Here is a 27,486-nt window from a genome sequence, read left to right as displayed (position 1 = left end):
TATAGATGGTAAGCTTCTTGAGGGCAGTTTCTGTCTTCTGCCATTGTATCTCCAGCACTTAGCACAATTCCTGGCACATAGTATGCACTTAATAAATGTTTATTGACTAACTCCCTACCATCCAGAAACTTATGTACTATGTGGGGGGGATACAAAATATACAAGGATAAGTAAGTGTAAGATAAACCAAAACTTTTTTTTAAAAAGTGATTTATTAAATTAACCAAGGGAAATGGGAAAAGTTTCTTGTAATAGGCAGCACTTTGGCTGAGCCTTAAAGTGAGCAAAGGGAAGGGTTCCAGAAGCAGAGGAAAGAGAGAGAACATTCTAGACATTGGGGGCAGCTTGAGATAGTGACCCAAGAGATTAAATGCCCTCTATTTGGGAAGAACAAATAGGCTAGTTTGGCTGAATTGTAGTATTCTTGAGGGCCTGGAAAATTAAGCAGGAGGCTTTTGTGAAGAAAAGGAAGTGCCAAACAGGTGAGTTTAAATACTTACCTAGAGGCAATGGAGAACTACAGAAGCTTCCTGAGAAAGACACTAATGTGGTCAGACCTTTGTTTTCAGAATATCAATTTGAAAATTGAATGGAGGAAGTACTGGAGGCAGGCAGGGAACAAGCATTTACTAAGTGCCCTCTGTGCTAAGCGCTTTACAAATATTATCTTATTTGATTCTCACAACAATCTTGTGAGATAGGTGCTGTTATTATCCCTGTTTTACTGTTGAGTAAACTGAGGCAGAGCAATTAAATGACTTGCACTAGCATAGCACTAGCATAGATCAGACAGAGAAGAGGCTCTTATTAGGTACTTGTTATGGGTCAAGCACTGTGCTAAACGCTGAGATTACAAATACAAAAAAAAGAGACAATCCCTCTTCTCAAGGAGCTTACAATTTAATGGGGGAAGACAACACACAAAAGGAACCTCAAAGTAGGGATTGGGGAGAAGGTAACCAAAGAGGAGAGGACGTGGTGGAGAAACCATTCAGAGAAATCCAAAAATAGGGCAGCCTGGTGAGAAATGACATGTCTGAACTGAGTTTTCTCCTTAAAAGGAAGTTTGGAGTTCATTGCCTTACTCTCTAATCCAGGACTACTTAAACTTTTTCCACCAACAACCCGTTTTTGTCTGAGAAATTTGTATGTAACTCTGGATATGTAGGTGTGTAAAATAGGTATACAAACAAAACATTTACTGATAATAAATCATAAAGAAATTTATTTTAAAGTAATTCTTTGGTATACATATAATTTTACCATTTATTAAAGAGGAAATCTAATTTGCATACTAATGAGATGGGCATGTTTGTTTATTTTTACCTAAAGAATTAAATCTTGGCAGAATATTTGATAATACAAGACACAGAGCATCTTCAGCGCTTTTTTCAGAGTTGATCAATATTTGATTTTATAATCGTCAATGCTGAGAACGTCACTTCTCATAAATACGTAGTGCAAAACAACAGAAGTATGTTTGAGGCCGTTTCAGAAATTGTTGGAAATTCTGTCCTAATCCTAAACCAAAATACATTTAATGATTTTTTTTAGGAAATTCAAGTTTTAAACCTGTGTCACTTGATAATTCAGAAAATTCTTCTTGAACTTTTAATGGCAGATGAGTAATGTTTTTAATTTCAATTAAGTATGGTTTATGAACCCGCCTTAGTTTTTTAGAATCAAAATTTGAAGGGAAGTATTTTTGAAACTCCAGGCACTTCAGATGATCAATTGTAACTCTTACAGTTAAGTCTTTGGAAAGGTTATTTTCAATTATAAAATCATCTGTAATTGTAAATATTTCTAAAGAACCATTTTCAACCCTATTCTTCCATATGTTAATTTTTTTAGTAAAACTTTCAATTTTATCTTTTAACATAAATATGTTACAGTTTTTTCCTTGAAGCAACATGTTTAAATCATTGAGTTTTTTTAAAATATCTGGCAAATAGATGGCAGAGTAAAGGTATGAACTCGTCTGAGTTCTCCCCCAAGCCCTTCCAAATACCTTTAAAAAATGACTCTAAACAAATTCTAGAGCAGCAGCAGAACCCACAAAAAGACAGAGTGAAACAAATTTCCAGCCCAAGACAATCTGGAAGATCTATAGGGAAGGTTTGTTGCACCAGACTCAGGGGAGCACGGTCTAGCATGGGCCACACCAGCTCAGACCAGGCCTCAGCAAACCCAGAGCAGGCTTCAGAGGACTGAATCACTGGAGGCGGTGGCGGTTACAAGGCTTCCCAGTCCACAGATGCCTAAGACAACCTAGAAGGTCAGTAGGAAAGGTCTGTCTGACCTGTGTGAGAGAGGAGAACAGTCTAGTTCCGGCCCCATACGGCCCTGGCCCCAGCAAACCGGGAGCAGGCCTCAGAAGCTACAGAATTAGCAATGGCAGTGGCAACAGCTGCTTCTGGAGATCACAGCCCACAGAAAGTAAGGGGATTAACTGGTCAGGAGATTACAGGGATCTCTTTGCTAGCACTGAGACAGGACTCTGTTGCTTTGCCCATCCTTGAATCGAGTCCCAGGGCGAGGAGGAGCACTAGCATAGCAGATCTTGTGGCAGCGGTGGAGAGGGACCCTCCTCACAGTTCCAGAGCAGAGAAAAGTGCTTGTAATCACTCACAGACCAGAGTACAGTCCAGAAGAGGAGTAAACATCTCTCCTTAGTTCATACCACCTTGAAAGAACTGAAAACTTATAGGTCCCTGGAAGTATCTCTGAAAAGAGCTACACAAAACCCCTGAAGCTTGGGACAGTGTATGTTCCACCCTGGAAGCAGAGCTTTACCTTAACAAAGGGTTAAAAGAGTCAAGTAATAGGCTGGGAAAAATGAGCAAACAACAGGAAAAAAAAACACTTTGGTGACAAGGAAGATCAAAAAGAAGACAACAAAGTCAAAGCTTCTATATCCAGTGCCTCTGAGAAAAATATGAATTGGTCTCATGCCGTGGAAGAGCTCAAAAAGGATTTTGAAAATCAAGTAAGAGAAATAGAGGAAAAATTGGGAGGAGAAATGAGAGTGATGCAAGAAAATAATAAAAAATGAGTCAACAGCTTGGTAAAGGAGACCCAAAAAATACTGAAGAAAACAACACCTTAAGAAATAGACTAGATTAAATGGCAAAAGAGGTCCAAAAAGCCAATGAGGAGAAGAATTCCTTAAACTGAAGAATTAATTCATATCTGAAAGCCATGATCAAAAAAAGAGCCTCGACATCATCTTTCAAGAAATTATCAAGAAAAACTACCCTGATACTCTAGAACCAGAGGGTAAAATAGAAATGGAAAGAATCCACCAATCACCTCCTGAAAGAGATCCCAAAAGGAAAATTTCTAGGAATATTATAACCAAAGTTCAGAGTTCCTAAGAATCATGGAAACACAATCAGGATAACACAAGATTTAGCAGCTTCTACATTAAGGGATCAGATGGCTTGGAATATGATATTCTGGCGGTCAAAGAAGCTAGGATTAAAAAAGAATCACCAACCCAGCAAAACTGAGTTTAATAGATGAGGGGAAAAAATTGATACTCAGTGACAGAGAGGAATTTAATGCATTCTTGAGGAAAGACCAGAGAGGAATAGAAAATTTGACTTTTGAATACAGGACTCAAAAGAGGCATGAAAGGGTAAACAGGAAGAAGAAATCATAAGGGACCTATTAAAACTAAGCTGTTCACATTCCTACATGAAAAGATGATATTTGTAATTTATAAGACCTTAGGGTGGCTAAAAGGAGCTAGACAGAGAGCAGAGGTGTGAGTTGAATATGAAGGGGTGATATTTAAGAAATGAGAGGCAGAATGTACTGGGAAAAAGAGAAAGAGAGAGGTAGAATGGAGCGAATTATCTCACATAAAAGGCAAAAAAAAAGTTTTTACAGTAGAGGGGAAAAGGTGGGGAGGTGAGAGGAAATGAATGAACCCTACATCAGAATTTGCTTAAAGAGGGAATAACATACACACTCAATTGGGTATAGAAATCTATCTTAGCCGATAGGAAAGTAGGGGGTAAGGGGATAAAAGAAGGTGGGGGGGTGATAGAAGGGAGGGCAGATTGGAGGAGGGAATAATCAGAAGCAAACACTTTTGAGGGAGACACAAGGTGAAAGGAGAGAGTAGAATAAATGAGAGGCAAGATAGAATGAAAGGAAATATAGTTAGTCTTTCACAACATGACTATTATGGAAGTGTTTTGCATGACTACACATGTATAACCTATATCAAATTGCTTGCCTTCTTAATGAGGTGGGGTGGGGAGGGAAGAAGGGAGAGAATTTGGAACTCAAAGTTTTAAAAAACGAATGTTAAAAATTGTTTTTTATATATAACTGGGGTAAAATAAAATACCAAATTTTAAAAATCATCCAAAAAAAAAGAAAAAGGAAACTACCAGGAATATTATAGCCAAATTTCAAAGTTTCCAGGTCAAATAACACTGTAAGAAATAGACTAAACTAAATGGCAAAAGAGGTCCAAAAAGCCAATGAGGACAAAAATGCCTTAAAAAGAAGAATTGGCCAAATGGAAAAGGAGGTCCAAAAGCTCACTGAAGAAAATAATTCTATAAAAATTAGAATGGAGCAAATGGAAGTTTATGACTCTCTGAGAAATCAAGAAACCATAAAGCAAAACCAGAAGAATGAAAAAATAGAAGACAACATGAAATATCTCATTGGAAAAAAATAAACTGACCTACAAAATAGATCTAGGAGAGATAATTTAAAAGTTATTGGACTACCTGAAAACTGGTAAAAAAAAAAAAAAGAAAGAAAGAAAGAAAAAGAAAAAGAAAAGAAAAAAAAAGAGCCTAGACATCATCTATCAAGAAATTATCAAGGAAAACTGCCCTGATATTCTAGAACCAGAGGGTAAAATAGAAATTGAAAAAATCCACCAATCCCCTCCTGAAAGAGATCCCAAAAGGAAAATGTTATGCAAGTAGAATCAACAATATTTGGGAACTGTTTGGATGTAGGGGAGTTGGGTGAGTGAAAGCGAAGCTATATCTTTGTCTTGAACAGTTCTGTAGAACTTAAATACTTGACCATTTGTGTCATGGTCCCTCTTGCTTGATTATAAGTTCTTTGAGGGCAAGCACAAATTTTCATTGTCTGCTTATTTTCTTAATGTACCACCAATCTCCATGAGACATCCCAGGTCCTCCTTCCCAGGCACTTAGGACTTGGCACAGAGCCCTGAACATAATCTTGCACATGACCTTATCTATTATTTTCGTACTTTAGGCTACCTTAATGATATTTTAGCTCATTATATATGTCTTCTACTTTGTCAAGTAGATTATAAAGTATTTGAAGAGCATGTATTATGTCCTATTTCTGTTTGTCTCTGCAGTATCTGTCATGGTATTTTGTGCATAGTATGTACCAATAAATATTCTTAGATGATGATAGTTGGCACTCAATGAATGTGTGTTTTGTATTTTCAAATGAATTAAGGTGAGTATGAAAAGCTATGCCACAGAATTAAATATATCTGAAAAAGGGATCATATATGTGTATATATGTGTGTGTGTATATACACATGTTCACATACACTTGTAATAAAATAAAATTTCCCACCCTTTGTTGAGGGAAACATTTTAATTCATCTTTAAACTGTTTTGGACTAAAGAGAGAAATATCATCATTTCAACATACAAAATTTAAAAGAAACGTTTTAGACTAAATAGAAAAATAGGATCACAGTATTTCAACAACATAGAATTACCATAATTTTTTTTTAATTTAAGAATAGAAATAATTTTACCATATTTATTCAATTTATTTCTAATTATAAAACATTTCTTCCCTTGGAACCTTTCATTAACCTTTGATAATCTTATCCTAAAAATAGAATTTTGCTCAGAGGTACAAAATAATCAATAGCATGGTTAATTATTATAATGTATAACTCAACATCTCTTCCTTTAGCAATTCTTCCTGTTTGAAAAAAAAGTACAGGTCAAAGTGAAAAATTGTTTTAAAATCAAAAAGGAAGCGAAAGAGAAAAGAATGTTCTGGTTGTGTGAGAGGCATATTTCATTGTTGCTTTTTATTTTCTTTTTTTAGTGATGAGCCAAGTGTTTTCATACACATTTCATTTCCAGTGATTGTGCTTCGTTCTCCATTTCTAGAGAAATACATTCAGTTTTTTATGAAAGTGGAAATGGTGTGAAGTACCTCCAGTTATATTAAGGAAAGCCAGTAGGAAAAGATGTTTCATATGGGGGCAAGGTTAGGTGAAGAAGGCAGACCAGAACAAATAGGGAGTATCTTGCATCAGAAGCAGCAGTGGCAAGGTAAAGGGATCATCAGGTCTCTGAAAGTGTCTTGCCTTGTGTGTTCTGGGACTGGGCTAGGGGATAAATATAGTAGCCTGGCTTCTGCAGCTTGGACTGAAAGTTGCAATTGTAATAGTCCCTTTAAGAACTAAGAAAAAGCTACAAAATGTTTTACTTCCTCACAAGTATTTCTATCCAGTACTTGATGCTAGCAGGTGTTTCTGTATGATTTTTCTCACACTTTATGTAACCTGTATCTAGTTTTTAGTTTTGTTTTCATATAAAAAACACGAATGCTTTCTGTTACATGTCTGTGTATTCATTCTGTGCTGGGGAAGGGAAATGGAGGATGCCAATAGCCAACTGGAAATGCACAGAATGTAATCAGGCCTAAATCAGTGTCCATAGTAATAGAGTTCTTTTCTTTAACTGGGGGCTCCAAAAGATATATGTTGACAGGATCTCATCATGGTGATTTTGATTAATAGCCTTTATTTTTTTAAGCTACTAAGATAGCAGATAAAACCACATAATCTAGGACACATTGGCCCCTAGGCTATAATTGAATGAAATACTGTAACTTGAACAAGGTCCTTATTCCGCAGCAGCAAATCTCTGGTCTCCTAGGAAGTGCTAGTGTAAAATTAGGGTAGGTCACACCCTTAGCCTTCCAGGAAGGGCAGAAAGTTGTCCTTTTCACTTACTAACTGTGTGACTCTAGGCAAGTCACTTAATCCCAACTGTCTCACAAAAAAAAAAAACGTCCTCTGGAAAGGATCTGCTTCACAAGTTTCCTGTTAAAAAGGAGGAGGAAAAAAAAGACCAAATGCTCAGCCAAATTTTGTTACACAGGGAAAAGTTCTGGTTATATTATTATGCACTAAAAGTCATATTTTAGATTTGCTGGAGAACAAGAACATCATCAAATTTCAGTTCCTAAGCTTAAGAATTGCTCTTAGGTCACAGAATTAAGTCAAATAAACAATTTATCAAGAGTGTACTTTGTATCCAGCACTATGTTAGGACTTTTAGGAAATGGAATGTAGAAGAAACAATCCCTGAATCATAAAAGTTTCCAAATAAAAACCATTTAGTAACCTAAACATGAAATTTAAGACCTTGTTCTTAAATCGTAGATCTTGATGTGATTTATCCTTGTGTTATATTTACAATTGTTATTTTTACTTGTAAATTAGTAACTTAGTAGATAAAGGTAGACTTTTCTTCAGAGATTTTCTAGCCAGATTTTTTTCTTGTTTTAAAGAATTATTGAGCCAGTTTGCCTTTAAGTTGATGAGCTGCTAATATCATTGTATAGACCATTTTTCAAAATATACCAGAAAATTGTTGATTTTAAATTATTGTGTTCCTTTTTTAAAAACTTAAAACTCCAAAAATGATTCATCATTCTGGCTTAAAAATGAGAATCTAAAGAAACCTTTATAAGGAAAGGTATTATTTTTGGCTAAGATGTAATAAACATTTTTTTTAGAAATTCTACTTGAAAACATTGTTAACAGTTTTCGTTTTTTCCAAGATAGGTTTTTCCAATCCAAGATAGGAAAGATAAATATGACAATATATGTTTATGTACTATCCTGTGTGGGCTTCCCAGCTGCATACAGTTTGAAAGCTTCATGCCACTGTGAACGTCTGGAGAAATATTGATTTCTTCTCACTAAACGTAATAGCAAAGTAAGCAAAATTCAGTTGAATGTGAACTTTGGATAACTTCACTAATTTGTTGGATGCTTGATTTATTACTATAAAAAGATTTGCAAATTGTTTTACTACTCTTGTGTTAGAAAGAAAGTGACAACTTATATCTCCTTCCAGTTTTGAGATTCTGTGATGTCTTCTTGTTTTCCAAAAAGATTCTACCGGTTTTCAGTTCCACTAGCAATTAATGAATCTACCTGTTTGTCCATATCCCTGATAACATTTGTAGTTGGAATGCTTTCTTTGTTTTTAATGTCTGCAGATTTATAAAACTTTAACCATCTGTGTTTATTTGGTTCTTTTTCTGTGATGTCTGTTCTATTCCATTGGTCTATTTTTCTTTTTTCCAGTACCAAATTGATTTGGTGAGAGCTATTTTATATAATTTTTTAAAAATCAGGGGTGAAGAAGGTCCATTTTTGTCCAATTTTGATAGGAGTCCTGTTTTTTCTATGTAAATCTTGTGATTTTATCCAGTTTCATAGCAAATTTTACATTACACAAAATAATAAAGGTAATTGTACTATCCTCTTCCAGTCCTTTTTTCTGTATTTAAAAACACAAACTCTGGTAATTTAGACTTCCAGGAGTCATACACCAAAATAAAATCAAAATAGGTACACAATTTAGATATAAAAGCTGATACTATAAGCAAACTGGGGGAGCAAGGAATAGTTTACCTATCAGATATGTGGAGAACAGAAGAATTCATGACCAAACAGGAGATAGAGAACATTTTGAAATGCAAAATGGTTTGATTACATTAAATTGAAAAGTTTTTGCACAAACAAAACCAATGCAACCAAGATTAGGAGGGAAGCAGAAATTGGGAAAGAATTTTTACAACCAGTGTCTCTGGTAAAGGCCTAATTTCTAAAATATATATAGAACTGAGTCAAATTTTTAAGAATACAAGTAGTTCCCCAATTGATATATGCTCAAAAGATATGAACAGGCAGTTTTCAGAGGAAGAAATTAAAGCTATTTATAGTCATATGAAAAAATTCCCTAAATCACTATTGATTAGAGAAATGCAAATTAAAACAAATCTGAGGTGCCACATCACACCTATCAGATTGGCAAACATGACAAAACAGGAAAATAATAAATGTTGGAGAAGATGTGAAAAAATTGGAACACTAATGCATTATTGGTGGAGTTATGAACTGATTCAATCATTCTGGGAAGCAATTTGGAACTATGCCCAAAGGGATATAAAAATGTGCATATCCTTTGACCCAGCAATACCACTTCTAGGGATGTATCCCAAAGAGGTCATACAAATGGGAAAAGGAACCACATATATGAAAACATTTACAGCAACTCTTTTTTGTGGTGGCAAAGAATTGGAAATTAAGGGGATGCCCATTAGTTGGGGAATGGCTGAACAAGTTGTAGTATATGAATATGATGAAATGCTGTTGTGCTGAAAGAAATGATGAGCAGGCAGACTTAGGAAAAACCTGGAAAGACTTGTATGAACTGATGCTGAGTGAAGTGAGCAGAACCAGGATAACATTGTACACAGTAACAGGCACATTGTGTGGTGACTAACTTTGAGAGACTTAGCCCTTCTTAGCAATGCAAGGATCCAAAACAACTCCAAAGGACTCATGACGGAAAGTGCTGTCCACATCCAGAAAAAGAACTATGAAATACTATTGTGCTATAAGAAATGATGAACAGGCAGATTTCAAAAAAACCTGGAAAGACTTGTATGAACTGATGCAAAGTGAAGTGAGCAGAACCAGGAAAACATTGTATACAGTATCAGCAACATTGTGTGATGATCAACTAGGAATGACTCAGCTCTTCTCAGCAACCTGGTGATCCAAAACAAGTACAAAGGATTTATGTAGGAAAACGCTATCCACATCCAGATAAAGAACTCATGGACTCTGAATGCAGATTAAAGCATACTTTTTTCACCTACTTTATTATTTTTTGTGGGTTTTTTTTTTCCCTTTTGATCTGTTTCTTCTTTCACAACTGTTGCTAATATGGAAATATGTTTTACATGATAGCCAATGAAATTGCCTACCATTTTAGGAAGAAGGGAGGGAAGAGAGGGAGAAAAATTTGGAATTAAAAAATCTTGTAAAAATGAATGCTAAAAGTTGTCTTAACGTGTAATTGGGAAAAAATAAAGTACTATTTTTAAAATAAAATAAAAAACATGAACTTTTTTGTATAGTTACAGTAATTTTGCTTTTCTCATTCTCCTTTCTTTGCTCTACATAACTTTATATAAATATTTTTCTAGTTCTTTGTATTCTTCATATTTCTATACTTCATGGATCTGTGATCTTCTCCCAACCAGGCCATACATTATCATCTTGAACAATTCTTACCTGTGTTCTCCTATAGGTTCTCTGAAGAATATCTGACCAGTGTGATTTCACGGAGTACAGTATTTGGGCTGTCCTTCTGTTATTCTTCATTTTATTTTTGTCATTTTTATGGTATGGTGATATTCTATTACTATGCCAAAGCTCGTTCATGTATCTGTTAGATATTCCTATATCTTAATAAGGGTTTGTACATGATGACCACTCAGGTTACTTCTAGCTCTAAATCTGTGATTCTGACTTACTCAGGTTGGCAGCTTCAGTGATAATTTTTTTGATTTTTCCCTCTCATTCACCTCCGTAATGTATCAAACCTCGCGTGTATGTGTGTGTTTATCTTTTTGCTTACCTAGAGGTAACACTAGTTTGGAGGCAGTATGTTTTAATAGAAAGAACACTGGCTTTGTAGAAGGAATACTTTAGTTCAAATCCTACCTCTGATGCCTACCTTCTGTGACATTGGGCAAGTCATCTAACCTTAACCTCGCTGGGTTTAAGCTTCTTCATCTGTAAAGTAGAAGAGTTAATGATTCTAAATCAGACCTTCAAAACATGAAGTCCGTGCACTACTTGTGGTGTGCCAAAGAATTTCTGGTGGCCTGCAAAAAGTGTAGGGTTGCCACTGCACTCTCCTGTTTGTCACGTGACCCACGGCAACCAACCATCATCATTCTGTCCCTAGTCTAACCTATCTGTGGCCTGAAGAAATTTAGCCTGTTTTAATTTGGCCCCTACCTGCTGCCAAGTTGTGCAGGTCTGTTCTAGGTTGTTCTTGTGGTCCCTTCCAGCTCTTCATCTATGATCCAGTGATCCTAGTTCAGGTTTTTTGCCTGGAAAATTACAATAACCTCTTAATTGATCTCTCTTTTTGCACTCTCTTCCTCTTTCATCTTGCTCTTATTAATTTTCTTGCTGTAGATAATTTGTCAACTTCTCAAAAAACAAATCAAGCTTCTCCTTTTCTATAGCTCAGTGTGCCAGCTACTTTTGGATCAAATTATTAGTGCCTTGTCCACAAGGATCATGCTGTGTCTCTAATGAAATTTCAAAAGAACATTAAAATAACCTTCCATTAAAAAAAATGTATGTGTATGTGTGTACACACTGACACACACTGGGATACCTAATCTAGTCAGCTTTGATAGGGGCTGAGGTATATCATTTGGTAAGTTGGTGAGTACAAATTCATATAGTCCACTGTATCTTTCTGTCCCTTGAATACCAAAACATGCTTTTAGCCCTTACACTCGTCTTCTTCCAACTTGCCTGCACCCCACAACATTTGTCTTGGCCTGTGACCTATAACCATCAGTAGTACCATTGCTTCCAGAATGTATTTGTTAATCAACATCCCAGGGACTCCACTCACCTTCCCTGTGATTTCCCATTTCCTTGGCCACCATTCTCTTATAACTCTTACCTTGCCCCATTAGAATGTAAGCTTCTTAAAATGAATGTCTCATATACGTATTTGTATTCCCAGTCTTTAGGACTATGCTTGGTGAATAGTAACCACTTAATAAATGCTTTTCATTTGTTCATTCATTGTATATTTGAGGTCTTTTCTGGTGAAGAATTTTTAAATTTCCATACATTGTAAGCAGCAATAGCATGGTCATTTTGTACCTGAAAAAAAAATCCAAATGACTTGTTAATTTTCTTCTCAATTAAAATAATTAATATTATATATGGTATTAAAAATGGAAACTGAAGCTATTCCAAGAGAAGCCCAACTTATAATTCTGCAGAAGTGTGTCAGAATTGATAATTCAAATCAGGCTTGAGTGCACAGGATAAAATCTCTGTTGTATGATATGCTTTCTCAAATGCTTTTATTTATGGAATGACATTCATTTATACTTTTTTATAGGACCATCTAAAATGAAGTAAAATAGATCTACTTCTTTGCCATCCTGCCATAGAGACCTTGCAACTTCTGGTCTTTTTCTTTCTCTTGTTCCATGTATTTTACTCTCTAATTACTTTCTTGCAATTTCCTAGGGAACATGTATTCTTTGATTACCTGATTTAGATTTAGACATTAAAAAATTCAGTAAGAGGAATTTGCAATAATATCTGTTGAGCTCTCCCAACTTCTCAGTTCTGTGAAAGCAAAATTCTGTGTTACATTGCCCACTAACAAAGGATACCTGGTTTTTTGTTTTTATGGTTTTTCATTTTTCATTCCTGTTTTCCCAATTCAATTTTAGAACATTTACTCTAAGATAATTATATATTAAGTTATTTTTTAAGTGTCTGCTATGTGCATTGTACTGGTCTAGGTAATAGTATTGGGGGAGGAGTACAAAAATACTTTTAAATTGTTTTACTAGGGCTAAACCATGAGCAATTATTTTTCCAAACTATAACTACCTTTCTGAATTTTTCACTTGTACACTGATAAGCTGGAAAACATCCAGAGAAGAACATTCATAATGGTGAAGTAAGTTGATTCTGTGTCACATGACGATCAGCTGAAGGAACCACAGGTAGTTAGCCTAGAGCAGAGAAAAGATCAAAGGGAATGTGAGAGCCATCTTCAAGTATTTGAGTGGTCGTCACATGGAGGAGGGATTTAGACTCATTCTATTTGACCCTTGAAGACAGAAATAGGAATGATAGGTAGAGGAAGACACAAAAAGTCAAAATTTAATTTTGATGTCAGGAAAACTTCCTAATAAATTAGAGCTATCCAAAAGTAGAATAGGCTGCTTCAAAATGTATTGAATTTCTCCTCACTGGACATCTTCAAATAGAATCTGGATGTCCATATGTTGAGTGTGTTGTAGAGGGTAATTATTTGTGTATGGGTTGCGCTAGGTGACCACTGTGATACCTTCCATCTCTTAAATTCTGTGTTTTGGGAGGTTTTAAGCCCTGTACTATGTTATGAAATACACAGGTGGCACATGTCACAACTGTGAACTAATTCACTTTGCACTTGTATCTCACTGTCTGCTTTGAATGACATGGTCATCAAAATTCTGCTACTAGGATCTTTGAAGTTTTCCATAACTAAAACATGTTTTTTCTTACTGTTTTTCATCTTAGGTCAGAAGACTTGTCTTCATTTACATGGCATCTTTCCTTACCTCTATGTGCCATATGATGGATGTGGACAGCAGCCAGAAAGATATCTCCGTCAAATGGCATTCAGTATAGACAGAGCACTTAATGTGGCTTTAGGCAACCCATCTTCCACTGTTCAGCATGTGTTCAAAGTGTCATTAGTATCTGGAATGTAAGTATATGTTGGACATTTTTTTTTAGTCTTCCATTGACTTATTTTATGTCAATTTTACACAAAGAGAAAGTTATATTCATAATTAGCAGTATGACAAGGAGTAAGGGGTTCCACAGGTAAAGGAGAATGTACAATTGAATTAGTCCATCATAGGATCAAGACTAATGAGTAGAGAAAAGTGAAGACAGAGGAGGAGTGACAGACTGAGATAACAAGGAGGCATAGAGGGACTGGAGATCACTATGACAATTAAAAATTAATTTAGGAGACAGGAAGAGATAAGAAAGGATAGGAAATTATGATGAGAGAGGGGAATTTTAGAATCAAGGACGTAGCACTGTTATAAGTGATAATGAGATCTAAGACCAAGGGTAGACAAACAATGAGAGACAAATCCAGCACACCTCTTGTTTTTATATGTCTATGAGCTAAGAATAGTTTTTACATTTTTAGATATAATAAAACTTAGTTTAAAAACTCAGAATTTTTTTAGCTAGCAAACTGGGTGAGAGGACTGGCCATAGATTGCTGGCCTCATTTCTAAGCTGTAATCATCCCTGTGGAAAGCTAAGATAGAATGAAGAAGCAAATTAGAAGAGAGAAAGAGGAGAGGAAGACTGAACCAGATTCCGAACTCCTTGAAAATTAGGCAGAATGTCCTGAAGGCTGATGGGTGTCTTGTAACAAGGATCTATGCAATGTGGTATCAACAGATGCAATGAACCTGAAAGAATGAGACTTCTGCTTAGGAATGATGACAAAGGAAGGATCTAGAAGTACCATTGATAAGTAAGAAGTATGTCTGTTTTTCCTAGTACCTGATGTTTTGTTGGTATGAGGGAAGAAATATTTAATACTGGAGAAGGTGGCCAGAGAGCATATATCTTCTAGAGAAAGCAAAGTTTCAGTTGGTACAAAGAGATGGAAAGGTTGTGGGAAGAAGAGGTCTAGACTGAACAGAGATTTGTTGATGATGTAATGCAAATTCCAGAAGGAATAACACAAAGGAAAGGGCAGAGGATAGGCATTAGGGAGTGGTAGAACACAGATAACTTTACCACATTCTACCTTGTGTCATACTTATTTATGAACATGAGTTATCCCTTCTATAACACTGTACTGAGATTCGGGAGACTTTGGTTTGAATCTGCCTTAGATGTGTACTACTTCTGTAACCCTGGGCAAATCATTTAATCCCGTAGGGTCTTTGTTTCCTCATCTATAAAATGAAGGTTTGGACTTGATAACCTCTCAGATCTCTTTGGGTTCTAAACCTGTGATACTGTAACTCATTGTGAAGTGGAAGTGAACCTAGTTTCTCAAAGACTTTGTCAACAGAGCACAAATGTAGGCAGATTTTACCATTCTAGAACGGTAAGCAGTATGGTCCACGCCACAGATTATGTCTGCTTTCCAAGGACTAGCCTAGCAAACTACCACACCAGTAAGCAACAGTGATACTGTCAGAGGAACTGAGTCACATCAATCTGGTTTTTTCTATAAACAAAACCAGAAGGCAAAGGGATAATGTAGCTAAACAGAAGGGTAACGCCAGGTTCTTCTAGGAGAAGCAAACAAAGGAGTTGGTGGAGTTGATTTTATTGTCCTTCATAAGGCACCAAGAAATTTCATTTCATGGGACATTTAGTTATCTTGCATGGCATTGCTCATGATAAATGTTTTCAAGAAGGACCATCTTGAAAATAATTGTACTTTATATAACCCTTTCTTCCCTCATTGCAAAAGATGAAGAGATAGAGAAATTTTATGAAATGCTAAATAAGACCCTCCAAATTAGGGCAGTATGTGCTTGGTTACTCACTGACTTCAAAGGAAAGTGGGCATAGGGGAAGACAGCAAAAAATATTTTCTAAAGTATAGGTCAGGAGTAAAGAATGATAGATAGAATGACAGCCAGAGCATTTATTAAACATTTACTATGTGCCAGGCACTGTGCTAAGCCCCACGGCTACAAAAACAAGCAAGCAAGACAGTCCTTGCCTTCAAGGAGCTTACATTCTAATGGGGAAGGGGGAAAACTGCCCATAAAGAGGTTCTAGAAAGAGGATGTATATCTCTGTGTGTGGTTTGGGGGAGGGGGAGATATGGAGACAGGAAGTGTCATTGAGGTCTGGTCCTTGTAAGATAAGGCTATCAGACCTGGAGGTGGAGATGAATGGCAAAAGGTTTTAAGAATACTCTTCTAAGTGTACAGCCATGTTCCTATGATTCCTTTTCCTTTTTACTCATGGTATATGTTTAGATCCTTGAAATGACTTTATGGGCTTGACTTAAATGAATTGACATGCATAATTACTTGTAATCATATGGAAAGACTTAAAGATTGTCAATCATCAGTGATTAACATGTTCCCACACTTTCGTAGCCTCTCCCTCCCAGTGATTCTGAACTCTTAAAATGTCATTGTAGAAACCCTGTTCCCCATCCTCCACTGTCTGCTCCCTTCTTCCCATCCCCCTCAATGTAAAACACCTCCAACATCCCACTTAAGATTTACCTACCCCTTCCACTGTGCTTTCTGGAATGCCTGTTCCATTTAATTTTAATTTTTCATTTTAATCCTTTTCCTTTCTCATTCCTTCCATCTTTTTGCATTCACTGAAACCTGTCTCCATATTGAAGGCCAGCATACCTGGCCACCCTTTCCTGATTGCTCTTTCATTCATATTCCCTAATTCACTGGTCATGACAGAGGAGACAGTGTTCTTTTCTCCCCATTGCCACTCACAGGCTTTCCTTCTGCCACTATCATTCAGTAACCTCTCTTTTGAGGTTGATTGAATCCGTGTTTATCACTCAAATGAAATTCTGGTGGCTATTCTCTCCAACCTTCAAGACTCTCTCATTCTTCCTTCCTTATGATTTCAATGCCTTATCTTTCAAGGGCCAGATCTTAGTGACACTTTCTATCTCTATGTCATCCACCAGCCCTTCCAAGAGCTACACACAGAGATACACATCCCCTTTCTAGAAGCTCTTTATGGGCAGTTTTCCCCCTCCCCCATTAGAATATAAGCTCCTTGATGGCAGGGACTGTCTTGCTTGCTTGTTTTTGAAGCCTTGAAGTTTAGCACAGTGCCTGGCACATAGTCTTTTTCTTCTCCCCAACTCCTGTCTCCATACTAAGGGATTTCAGTATACATGTTGATATTCCCTCAAACACTAATTTCTTTGTTCCTCAACTTAGAAATTTCCCATGACCCACTCCTTCATTTTATCTTAGCTGTACACAATCTTGGTTATACCCTTGATTTTGCTATCACTCACAAGTGTTCCATTTCCATGTTCATGAACTCTGAAATTCCTCTATCTGATCATAGTTTTTTATCATCTTTCCCTCTACCTTATGACCACTTTGTGATCTGTTCTTGTCTTCCATATGACCTCCAATCTCTCAGCTCTTCAGTTCTCTCCCAAGCCATTACCCTTGCAGTGTTTATACTCTGTTTCCTTCCACATCTTGGCCCTTTGATGAGCCAGTTCAACTCTACCCTCTTTTCTTGAGTGCCTTGACCCCTTATTCTATCACCAATCTTGTCTTGCCAAGGGCAGGATTATTCCTGCCATATTCTACCTTTACTCACACATGCTACTGAATGAAACTGGAGAAAATCATGAAATCATGATGACTGGGTCTGCTACAAGTTTTATGTTACATAATCTCAACTGAGTACTCACTGCAAGCAAGGCAATTCTTTTATACTTCCCTCATCTGTTCATTATCCACTCATCATAATATCCTTCCTCCAGACCTTTTCATTTTCCTCAAACCGCAAATTTTTCCCTCTCCCACCCACCCCACCCCATCCTAGCTGAGAATTTTATCTCATACTTCACTGGGGAAAAAAAAAATTGAGGCCTTTCACTGAGATACCATTTACTTCATCCCTCATCTCACGTGTGTAAGATACTTTCTGCCACTCTTCTCCATCACCCCTATCTCAAATAAAGAGGCAAGATGTATACTAATGATCCCATTCCATCCATTCTTCTCCCGAAGATTGCCCCCTGTATTATCTACAGCCTCTCTCTCTAATCTTAAGTCTCTGCTAGTCTACTGGCTGTCTCCCTGCTGCTTACAAGTGTGCACATGTCTACACATTGTCCTTAAAAAAACCCTCATTGAATGCTTCCCTTATGGCTGTCACCTTGTATCTCTCTTTCTTTTCATGGCCCAACTCCTTCAGAAAGCCATTTATGATAAGTGCCTCCACTTGTCACTCTCTTTTTTATTCTTTGTAGTATGGCTTCTGAACTCAGACCTCATCATTCAAATACTCTCTCCAAAATTTCCATTAATCTTTAAATTAATAAACCTAAGGCCTTTTCTCAGTTCTCACACTAATCAACTTTTTCTTCACCTTTTGACACTCTCCATCACTCTCTTATCCTTGATATAGTCTCTTTTGCTCATTCTTCATTTAGGTTGCATCTGCTAACTGTAGGTATCTCCAAGGCTCTGACCTAAAACCTGACCTCTCCCTTCCTCTTCCTCTTTTCTCCCCTTCCCCTCCTTTCCCCTCTTCTTTCCTTTCTTCTCCTCTCTTCTCCTCTGCTTATACTATTTTGCTTGGAGATTTCATCATTTCCCATGGAGTTAATTATCATCTCAAAGAAGATGATTCCCAAATCTGTTTTTCCACCCCTTACCTCTTTCCTAACTTCCAGTCTCCATCTCCAGCTGTCTATTGAAATGGAAGATCTGTAGACATCTTAATCTCAACATGTCCAGAACTGAATTTATTGTCCTTCACCCTCCAGACCTTCTCTCTTCTCAACTTTTTTTTTAGCTATTACTGTTGAGGGCACCACTATCTTCCCAATTACTCGGGCTCATAATTTAGGAGTCATCCTCAACTACTTACTCTCTCTCACCCCCTTTATCCAATGTATTACCAAGTCCTATTGTTTACACTTTCCTAACATCTCTCACGAAATGCCTGGACACTTTATTTTAAGAAATTATATGAAATTGATGTATTTTTAGAACTAGAAGACAAAATTAGAAAGAATCTACCAGTTCTTGGACAAAATCTCAAATGAAAACCCCCAGGAATATCATCCAAAATTCAGAGTTTCCATATCACAGGGAAAAAAATAATGCAAGAAATGATAAAGAAAAAGATCAAGTACCGAAAAAGTACAGTTAGAATCATACAAGATACACAGCAGCTACCCCAGTGGAGAAAAAAATGTTGAAATACAATGTTATAGTAAAATACAAGGTAAAAAGATACAGACTTACAACCAAGAATAATTTCACTTCAGTGATGAAGTCAGAAGTCAGATGGTAAAAGGTTGAGTAGTGAGAAGAGAGAAAGTAGAAGCAATGGGTATAAACAACCGTTTCTGGGTTTTTGACTATGAGCAGCAGAACTATAGGACAATAGCTTACAGATATTGTTAGGGTCTAATGAAGATTTTAGAAGGATTGGAACACTTAGACATGTTTATCTTGTATATAGTTTGCTTTGTATATATTTGTTTGTATGTTATCTCCTTCGTGAGATTATAAGCTTCTTGAGGGCAGGGACTATCTTTTGCCTCTTTCTCTGTATCCTCAGTGCTTAGCACAATGCCTGGCACATAGTAGGTGCTTAATAAATGTTTATTGATTGATTGGAGTAGGAAAGAAAGCAGTAGAGGGAGAGGTTAAAGATTTGAGAGAGGAGGCATTCTTGAAGTTGCAATCTCCTGAGCACAACAGAAGGATATTGGATCAAAGGCACATATAGAGAGGTGCTAATACAGATAGATTACAATTTGTTAAATGTTTAACTTTGTTCCAAGCACTGTGCTGAGCACTGGGAATATAAAAAAAGCAATAAAGAGTGTCTTCCCTTAAGAAGCTTACATTCTAATAGAAGAAGATAACACATAAAAAGGAGCTGGAGAATATGGGAAAGAGCAGTGGATTGAAGAAGGAAAAGGGCAAAGACTGTTGGGGAGAAGGTAAAAAAGTCCAGAGAGTAAGGAGTGGAGCCCGGAATAAAACATGGCCTGAACACTCCATGAAATGTAAGTCCATGCCAGGGATTTACCAATCAGAAAAGAAGGCTAAAGGGTAGTGACATCCCCAGGGTGAGAAGGCTACTGGGAGGGAGGTGGAAAAGTCCAAATAGTAAGTAGTAGAACCAGGAACAAAGTATACAAGTAGCCAAATTTGAATATTTCTTTATAATAATTTGTTAGTTTGAATCTTGTGTGGGTGTACTTATAAAATTATATGTACTGTAGAAGTATACCGTCAATAGTTCTTGTTATATAGTATGCTAGGAATAAAGTTTTTAAAGTTTACTTTGCCACCAATGTGGTCCATACTAACAAAATATTTATGGATTTGGTAAAAAAAAAAAAATGTATGTGAGGCAGTCAGGTTTAAGTGACTTGCCCAGGGTCACGCAGCTAGTAAATGTCAAGTGTCTGAGGTCGGATTCGAACCCAGGTCCTCCTGACTCCAAGGCCAGAGCTTTCTCCACTGTGCCATTTAGCTGCTGCCCCCTGGATTTGGTAAATTTGATACTTAACTGGAAGGCTTCATTAAGTCTATTACACTGTCAGGAAAGGAATTTGGGAAGAATAAAGCTTTCCTAGTGTGATAAGCATATTTCTTCATTATTTTATAATGAGAATAATTTGCATGTCTTTTTTCTTCTATTTCAGGCCTTTTTATGGTTATCATGAGAAGGAGAGACACTTTATGAAGATTTATCTTTATAATCCTGCAATGGTGAAAAGGTACAGAAATAGTGAAATTAGAAACTAGATAGTTTTGATAATAATAAAGTATTAACGCATCAAGGAGCTGTTACTTTGTTCATATGGGAACTTTTCCCACTGAATCATATGTCAATCTGATTAGAGCTTGTAATCTTGGAGAGTTTGAAGTTCAGAAGAAGTTAAGTGAGGTGCCCATGGTCACAAAGGTAGTATCATAGGCAGGATTTAAACCTTTTTAAGCTCTTAACAACCTGGCTTTCTGCCACCTTTCCAATCTGCTTATACCTGGTTCATCCCCATGTACCATGTATTCTGCCATCCAATCACATTGGTATCTTTGCTGTTTCAAGACCTCCTTTGAACTCCAGGCGTTTTTAGTGGCTATTTCCCATGCATAAAATACTTTCCTTCTCATCGCCACCTCCTGGCTTCCCTGGCTTCCTTTAAAACCCTAGATAAAATCCCATCTTCTATGACAAATTGTTCTCAATCCCCCTTAATTCTAGTGCTTTATCTCTGTTGATTATTTCCCATTTATCCTCTATATAGCTTATTTATATATAGTTGTTTGCATGTTACCTCTTCCTATTAGGTTGTCCTTGAGAGTGGGGATTGTTTTACCTTTCTTTGTATTCCAAGTGCTTAGCACAGTACCTGGCACATAGATGATACTCAGTAAATGGTTATTGACTAACTGATGCCAAATCTAGCACTATCCACTATGCCAAGCTATGTCTCATTAACATTAATAATAATAAAATACAAAAGGAAGACCATATACTTTATGTCATGACTAATGAATAGCAATACTTAATAAATTTGTATGTCATTTTATATATTGCTGATCTTACATCTATAAATACATAATAACCAGTCAACTAGCATTTATTAAGTTCTTACTGTGTGCCAAGCACTTTAAGTGCTTGGGATATAAAGAAAAGCAAAAAAACAGTCTCTTATTCTCAAGTAGCTCAGTCTAATGGAATACATGCAATAGTGTTCAAGTACCAATAATCCAGTGCTTGCCCACTTTAAAAAATGGAGAGAATTTGAGATAAATAGGATTAGTCATGTTAATAAAATTACCATCTCTTTGTTGTTTACTCCAAATACTAATTCAATTTTCTATTCTTAAATTTTAGAATAGGTTTTTCTAGCCTTTATACCTGATGTTTCTCAAAATAAGCCTAAAGGACCAGCCTTGAAGTTAACTTAGAATGAACGGGCCCATGCCTCTTGAAAGTCATTTCTGCTCTTTAGCTTATCTTCATTGTAGTCTTTTCAGTGTAGTAGATGTTCACCATTTCTGAAACTTTGAACTAGAGCTCTAGTTCTCTGGGTGATCTTTAGGTCCAAGAAGTAAGTCACAAAGTCTTCTAGACTGGTATTAAACTAGTTTATATTTTTAATAACAGTTTTGACTATATTTCCTGGCGTGAATTTGTAAATTTAATTCTTATTAAATATTCCTTATTTGATATCTAACCAAAAAAAAGCTTTATTTAAAAAATGTAAATGGAAGCTATTTTCCCCTTTAAAATGGTGAGGATTTTTTATTTCTCCCTCAGAGGCAACTGGAAATGAGGTATGGAAGCGGGTGGGAGGGATAGGTATTCTTTTGCCCTGCCAAAGTGGTTCATGGAACAAATTTTTTCTTTAATACTTTCTTTAATACCAGTATTATATAACGTTTAATTTGTTATAAATAACTTCTGGAGTTAAGTGATGTTATGTGTATCTTTTGAGTGCTTAATTTTTTTTTTTTTGTAAACAAAACTATTCAGATCAAATTACTTTGAGACAAGAAAGGTAATAGTAGTCTTTTTAAGGTTGGACCATTTCCCTTTTTGTTAGCTCTGGTGTTTATACTATTTCTTTTCTTTTCTTTTTTTTTAAGTGAGGCAATTGGGGTTAAGTGACTTGCCCAAGGTCACACAGCTAGTATGTGTCAAGTGTTTGGTCTGAGGCCGGATTTAAACTCAGGTCCTCCTGACTTCAGGGCCAGTTCTCTATCCTATACTATTTCTAAATATAAGTTTCATTATTAAGTCATTTTTAAAGGATTTTATTAATTCTTAAATTAAGGAAGGAAATACTTTTTGAGTTAGCCGAGCTAAACACATTTGTTCAGATTCTTCCAAAGCAAAATCTATTAGGTGAAAATAACAAATAACATCGGCTGAGTGTTTTTGTCATTCTTTCATGCTTTCTATGTAATCTTTGCAGTGTCATACATAAAATACACATTAAATTTTGTAAAAAACTGAGTGATTGTGTCCTTTGAAGTATAGAGCTCATTTCAGAGAAGGCCAGTTATTTTGTTCAATAAGGTTTCACTTTTGATTAAATAAAAATAGTAAAATGTTTTAAAAAAAACATTGATTGCCAGTGTACTATATTCATTTTTCTTAATTTGCATAATTGCTCCATTGCTAAAACAAATGATATAATTCCTTTGGATTTCTATTCAGGTATGGATTGAACAGGATAATCTCTGAGGTATCTTCCAACTCTGTTATTGTAGGATAAGAAGGAAGTGCAAAGAACACTGAATTTAGAAACGGAGAGCTTGGGTTTGAATCCCAGTTTTCCTCTTTATTGAATGTAGGATTTTGAGCAAATCACTCAATCTTCCTTGGCTTCAGTTACCTCATCTACAAAATAAGAGAGTTGTATGAGATGATTGTTAAGATTTCATCTAGGTCTGAATCTACAACTCAGTGCTTCTCTGCTATAAATCAGTATTTTATTCTTCACTTCAGGATATGTGAGCTTTTGCAAAGTGGAGCCATAATGAATAAATATTACCAGCCTCATGAAGCGCATATTCCCTACCTCCTCCAACTCTTCATTGACTACAATCTATATGGAATGAATTTAATTAACCTGGCTGCTGTCAGGTTCCGGAAAGTGAAAAGAAAAAGTAAGATTGATTTCCTAAATTTAAATTCTGTTTATAAAGTTTTTAAACTTTTGTGTTTCTCTATGACAGTCTTTGCCATAAAAGCAGAAGGACTATGGAAATAGCTTAGAAATAATAAAATGTCTGTCTGTATATTAGTTTTGCTGCTTTCAACAAGTATCATACTAAGTAGTAGGCCCCAAAGCATTCAAAATAAACAGTCACTATTGTTCTTGTCCTTAAGGGGCCTACAGTTTATTTGGGTACACAAAATATATGCTATAAAATGTAATCTTTGCATAATATATCAGCAGAAAATAATACAGTACAAACTGAGTAAATGAATAAAAGAGTAGTTGAAGTTAGAGGTTCTTAATCAAGGAAAGCATCCTGGAAGACATGAGTTGTTAACTGGATTTTGAAAATTCAGGGCCTGAATTGATAGGGAAGAGAGAGAGGCCATTTCAGGGCATTAAGAGTGCTACAAGAGAACCCTTCAAAGCTCAGTTCAAATGCCACTTCCAATAAGAAAATTTTCCTAATTCCCCCATTGGATTACTCCCCCACTGAAATTTCTTTATATTTACTTTATTTTATATGTTTTGTATTTATTTATCTTTGTGCATGTTGTTTCTTTCCAATAAAAAGTAAGATCTTTGAGGACAAAGGGTATTTTGTTTCCATCCTTGTATCCCTAGAATTTAGCAGGTGCCTAAAATGTTTTTTCAGTTGAATAGCACTGAATTAAATTAAGTTGAATTGAAGACATAACAGTGCAGAATTGGCGCAGTACAAATTCATGCTCTATAACTTCAACCTTGCTGTTACTGCTAATTGACTGTCTTTTTATTCATCTCTGTCTACTCCTGTCCTCATTCTTGGTAATGGCCATTTCTGGTCTGTTCCCTTCTTCAAGTCACTAGATTCCACCTCCCCTATTCTAACTTTTGCTGGATAATTTCAACTTCTGCTTCACTAAAAATATTAAAGTTACCCAGTATGAAATTTTCTAATTCCTTTTACACATATTATGTACATACATAGTTAACTTATACTCTGAAAGATCAAAGATGTTATGTCAAGTGGTCAACAGTATCTCAGTGGCATACTGTTAAATGGATTATCACTTAGTTATTTGTTGAAGTGCTGGCTCAGTGCTACATAATTATCACCTAAACTACATTTTCATACTCCTTTATCTGACTTTCTGAAATATACCTTTGCATATCCTATGTTATTTCTAGCTCTCATTACAGTATTATGGACAAAATATATTATTGAATTAAATCTTTTTCATTAATAGAGGTTTAATAGCAGTTATATGGTATAATATTGGTCTTTGACTTCATGGTAAAGTTAAATAGGATTGGTGTTATGTGTATACTGACTTCCATAAGATTTTGAAATCAAAGGTTTTCTATTTATTGTCTTGTGGGATATATAGTTATGTTTCCTTTTAAGTGTAACCAACTTGATTGTAAAGGAACTATGTTTCTTAATGATTTTTATGTAGTCCACAGTACCTAGCATAATGCTAAACATAAAGTATGTACTCAGAACTTATTTGTTGGTTGTTGTGAGAGAAAAGTGAAAAGGAGTTAAAATAAAAATAATATTTGAAGATGCAATGTCTGGTGGATTTATGAGAATGTACCATTGAAAGTTAAGAAGGTAGAACCCAAAAAACAACAAACACAATGAAAACAGTAATATGAATAAAATGAACAAGAACAAAATAATAAAAATAATGCTGCAAAATATTAATGATCAAATTTGGCTTTAAAGGAGATTAGAAGGCACTTCTCGCCACTTTTTGCAGAGGTTGTGGTCTATGGGTATGAAATACTGAATACATTCTTAGACTTACAATATAATGGTTGGTTTTGTTCAACTCTTTTCTTTTTCCTCTTTTTTTTATCCTTTATTATAAGAGATTATTCTCTGACAAGAGGTTCAAGGAGGAATATGCTGGGAAATGTAGGTGATGTAAAAACAAAAGGTAAAAAAAAATTTCTTTTCAAAAAAAGTTAAGAAGAGATGATCTTTATGAAAAAAATTTAATTTGGGAAATACTACATTTTAGATATTAGTTGGATTTCTAAGTGAAGATGTCTTATAGGCAGTGAAATATAAAGACTTGGAAAGATGATGGTAAGACTTGTGGGAAATATAATTTGAGAGTAATTTACAGAGGTGATCATTGAAGGCATGAGAATGAATCAGGTTCTCAAGGAAGCAAATAGGAATGCAGAAGAGCAAAAGAGGAAGAACTGATACTCAGGATACTCTAAAAGTAACAGAAGAAATGCCATCAAACAAGATCTCTGAGAGAATATAGTGGCCTAGAAGCTAAGGAAGATTTTCATGAAGACAGTCTGGTTATTAATGCTAACTCTAACTCTCAAGATGGATTAGCAGTGGAAGAGACCATGGATGAGAGATCATTGGTAATTTGAGAGAGCCACTTGAATGAATGGAGTCTTAAATATTGAAAGCAAATTGTAGAACTGATACAGACTGAAGTGAACAGAACCTGGATGATAATTTATGCTACAGAAACAAACATTGTAAATAAGTAATTTAAAAGACATTAGACTTCAACACAATGATCAGTTATGATTCCAGAAGACGTTTGAGCTGTGCTATCCTACCTTCTGACTCAGAGGTGATGTACACAGAATAATACACACATATTTTTTGGACATAGGCAGTATGGGAATGTTTTATTTAAAAGGTTTTCTTTTGTATCTTCAGGAGGAGTGGGAGGGGAAAAAATTAATGTTTGATAATTGCGGGGGGGAAAGGTGTTTTGGGTTTCTTTTTTAAGAGTTCCTTTGGGCAGTGAAAGGTTTCATGATTAAGTTTACGTAACCAGTACATGTCAGAAGCTGGATTTGAACTTAACCTCTCTAACCACAACACCAGGCTGCTTCTTCATTTTAAAATATTATCAGTGAAGACTAATAATTAAAAAAGAAAGCAAATTATAGACAGTTAAAGAGACAGTGAATAATGTGAGGTATTAAATGTTGATAAATCATTGAAGAAGTTTAATCATGAATGATAGAAATGATGTGGTAGGTAGAAGGAAAAATTAATATAGTCCAACGATGTTTTTCTTTTTGTTTTTTGAGATAAAGGAAACATATATGTTTAAAATATATAAGGGAAGATTCAAATGATATAGAGGTTAAAGATGTTAAAGGAGGGAAGTGAGGTTTAAGTTGCATGTACACGAAATTGGACCCTTTGTATTGGTTTATTACCCTAAATAAAGTGGTAAATTACTGTTAGTTTGGTTGTTATTATTGTTGAATTCTATCACAGTTACTTTTTGGAAATGACACATTTTGAAATTTTGCAGGGGAACTCAGACACAGAATGAATTGAGTTTTATGATAGCCCTGTATTCCTGTCATTTTGATTGAAAATTGTAAAATATACTCTGTGGCAAACTTTTCTAATTCATCATTGAAATTTGTTCTATGTAGAACCCTGCATGATTAAGAAAATCATTTCAAAATAAAATTAATGTTTTCAGGTTAAATTATGAAAATATGCATATTCTTATGTTTTAGGTAATTAGTAGTATCTGAACATTAGAATGTAAGTTCTAGGATGGTAGGGTTGTTTCATTTTATCTTTGTATTCCCTATTGCCTACTAGAGCCTTGCACGAGGTAGGCACTTTAATAAGTGTTTGTTGGACTGAATTTAATTGAAATCCAGATATAAGATAAAATCAATTTGTTTTGCTATGGATTAGCTAAAATGAATTTTTAAGAAATACTTAGACAAAATAGATTATTTAATAGAAATTGTATTCTTACGTACCTATAATGTGAATTTTCTAAAAGATATGGTAATGTCCAAATTCAGACACTTTATAGCCCTTTTTTATACTTGTTGCTTATTCCTTCAATAATGTTTTTAAAGTGCCTCATATGTATATTTTAGCCTTTTAATAAATAATTTAATAAAATTTAATAAAACACACATAGAACATAATTAAGGAAAAGAACATATTTTCATACTGAGTGACAATTGACATAGATACTTGTAGAGCCAACAAAATATTGTCCTTTTATTCGTGAAAGATCATTATCCACAGAGTGGAAGATTCCTTAAAGGAGTCCATGGTGTAGTCTTTATCAGTTTGTCAAATATTTCATTTAAAATGTCATAGTAGCAAAGAAATATAAAGACTTGGAAAGATGATGGTAAGACTTGTGGGAAATAT

The 27,486-nt window shown here is 35.4% G+C and overlaps 1 protein-coding gene across 3 annotated transcripts in view; it reads left to right on the top strand.

Moving 5' to 3' along the window:
* Positions 1-27,486, top strand: part of REV3L (REV3 like, DNA directed polymerase zeta catalytic subunit) — a 250,866-nt gene that overhangs the window by 93,606 nt on the left and 129,774 nt on the right. For all 3 annotated transcript variants that reach the window (XM_027848601.1, XM_027848602.1, XM_027848603.1), the window contains exons 2-4: positions 13,412-13,601; positions 20,289-20,363; positions 23,108-23,268. In XM_027848601.1, coding sequence (XP_027704402.1) covers positions 13,412-13,601; positions 20,289-20,363; positions 23,108-23,268 — 426 coding nt within the window. The remainder of the gene's footprint in view (positions 1-13,411; positions 13,602-20,288; positions 20,364-23,107; positions 23,269-27,486) is intronic.

Source organism: Vombatus ursinus, unplaced genomic scaffold, assembly GCF_900497805.2.
Source record: "Vombatus ursinus unplaced genomic scaffold, bare-nosed wombat genome assembly UNPS02006779.1, whole genome shotgun sequence".
In the NCBI taxonomy this organism is placed as follows: Eukaryota; Metazoa; Chordata; class Mammalia; order Diprotodontia; family Vombatidae; genus Vombatus; species Vombatus ursinus.
Note: the sequence above shows the minus strand (reverse complement) of the source record. Positions and strands in the feature narration are given on the sequence as shown.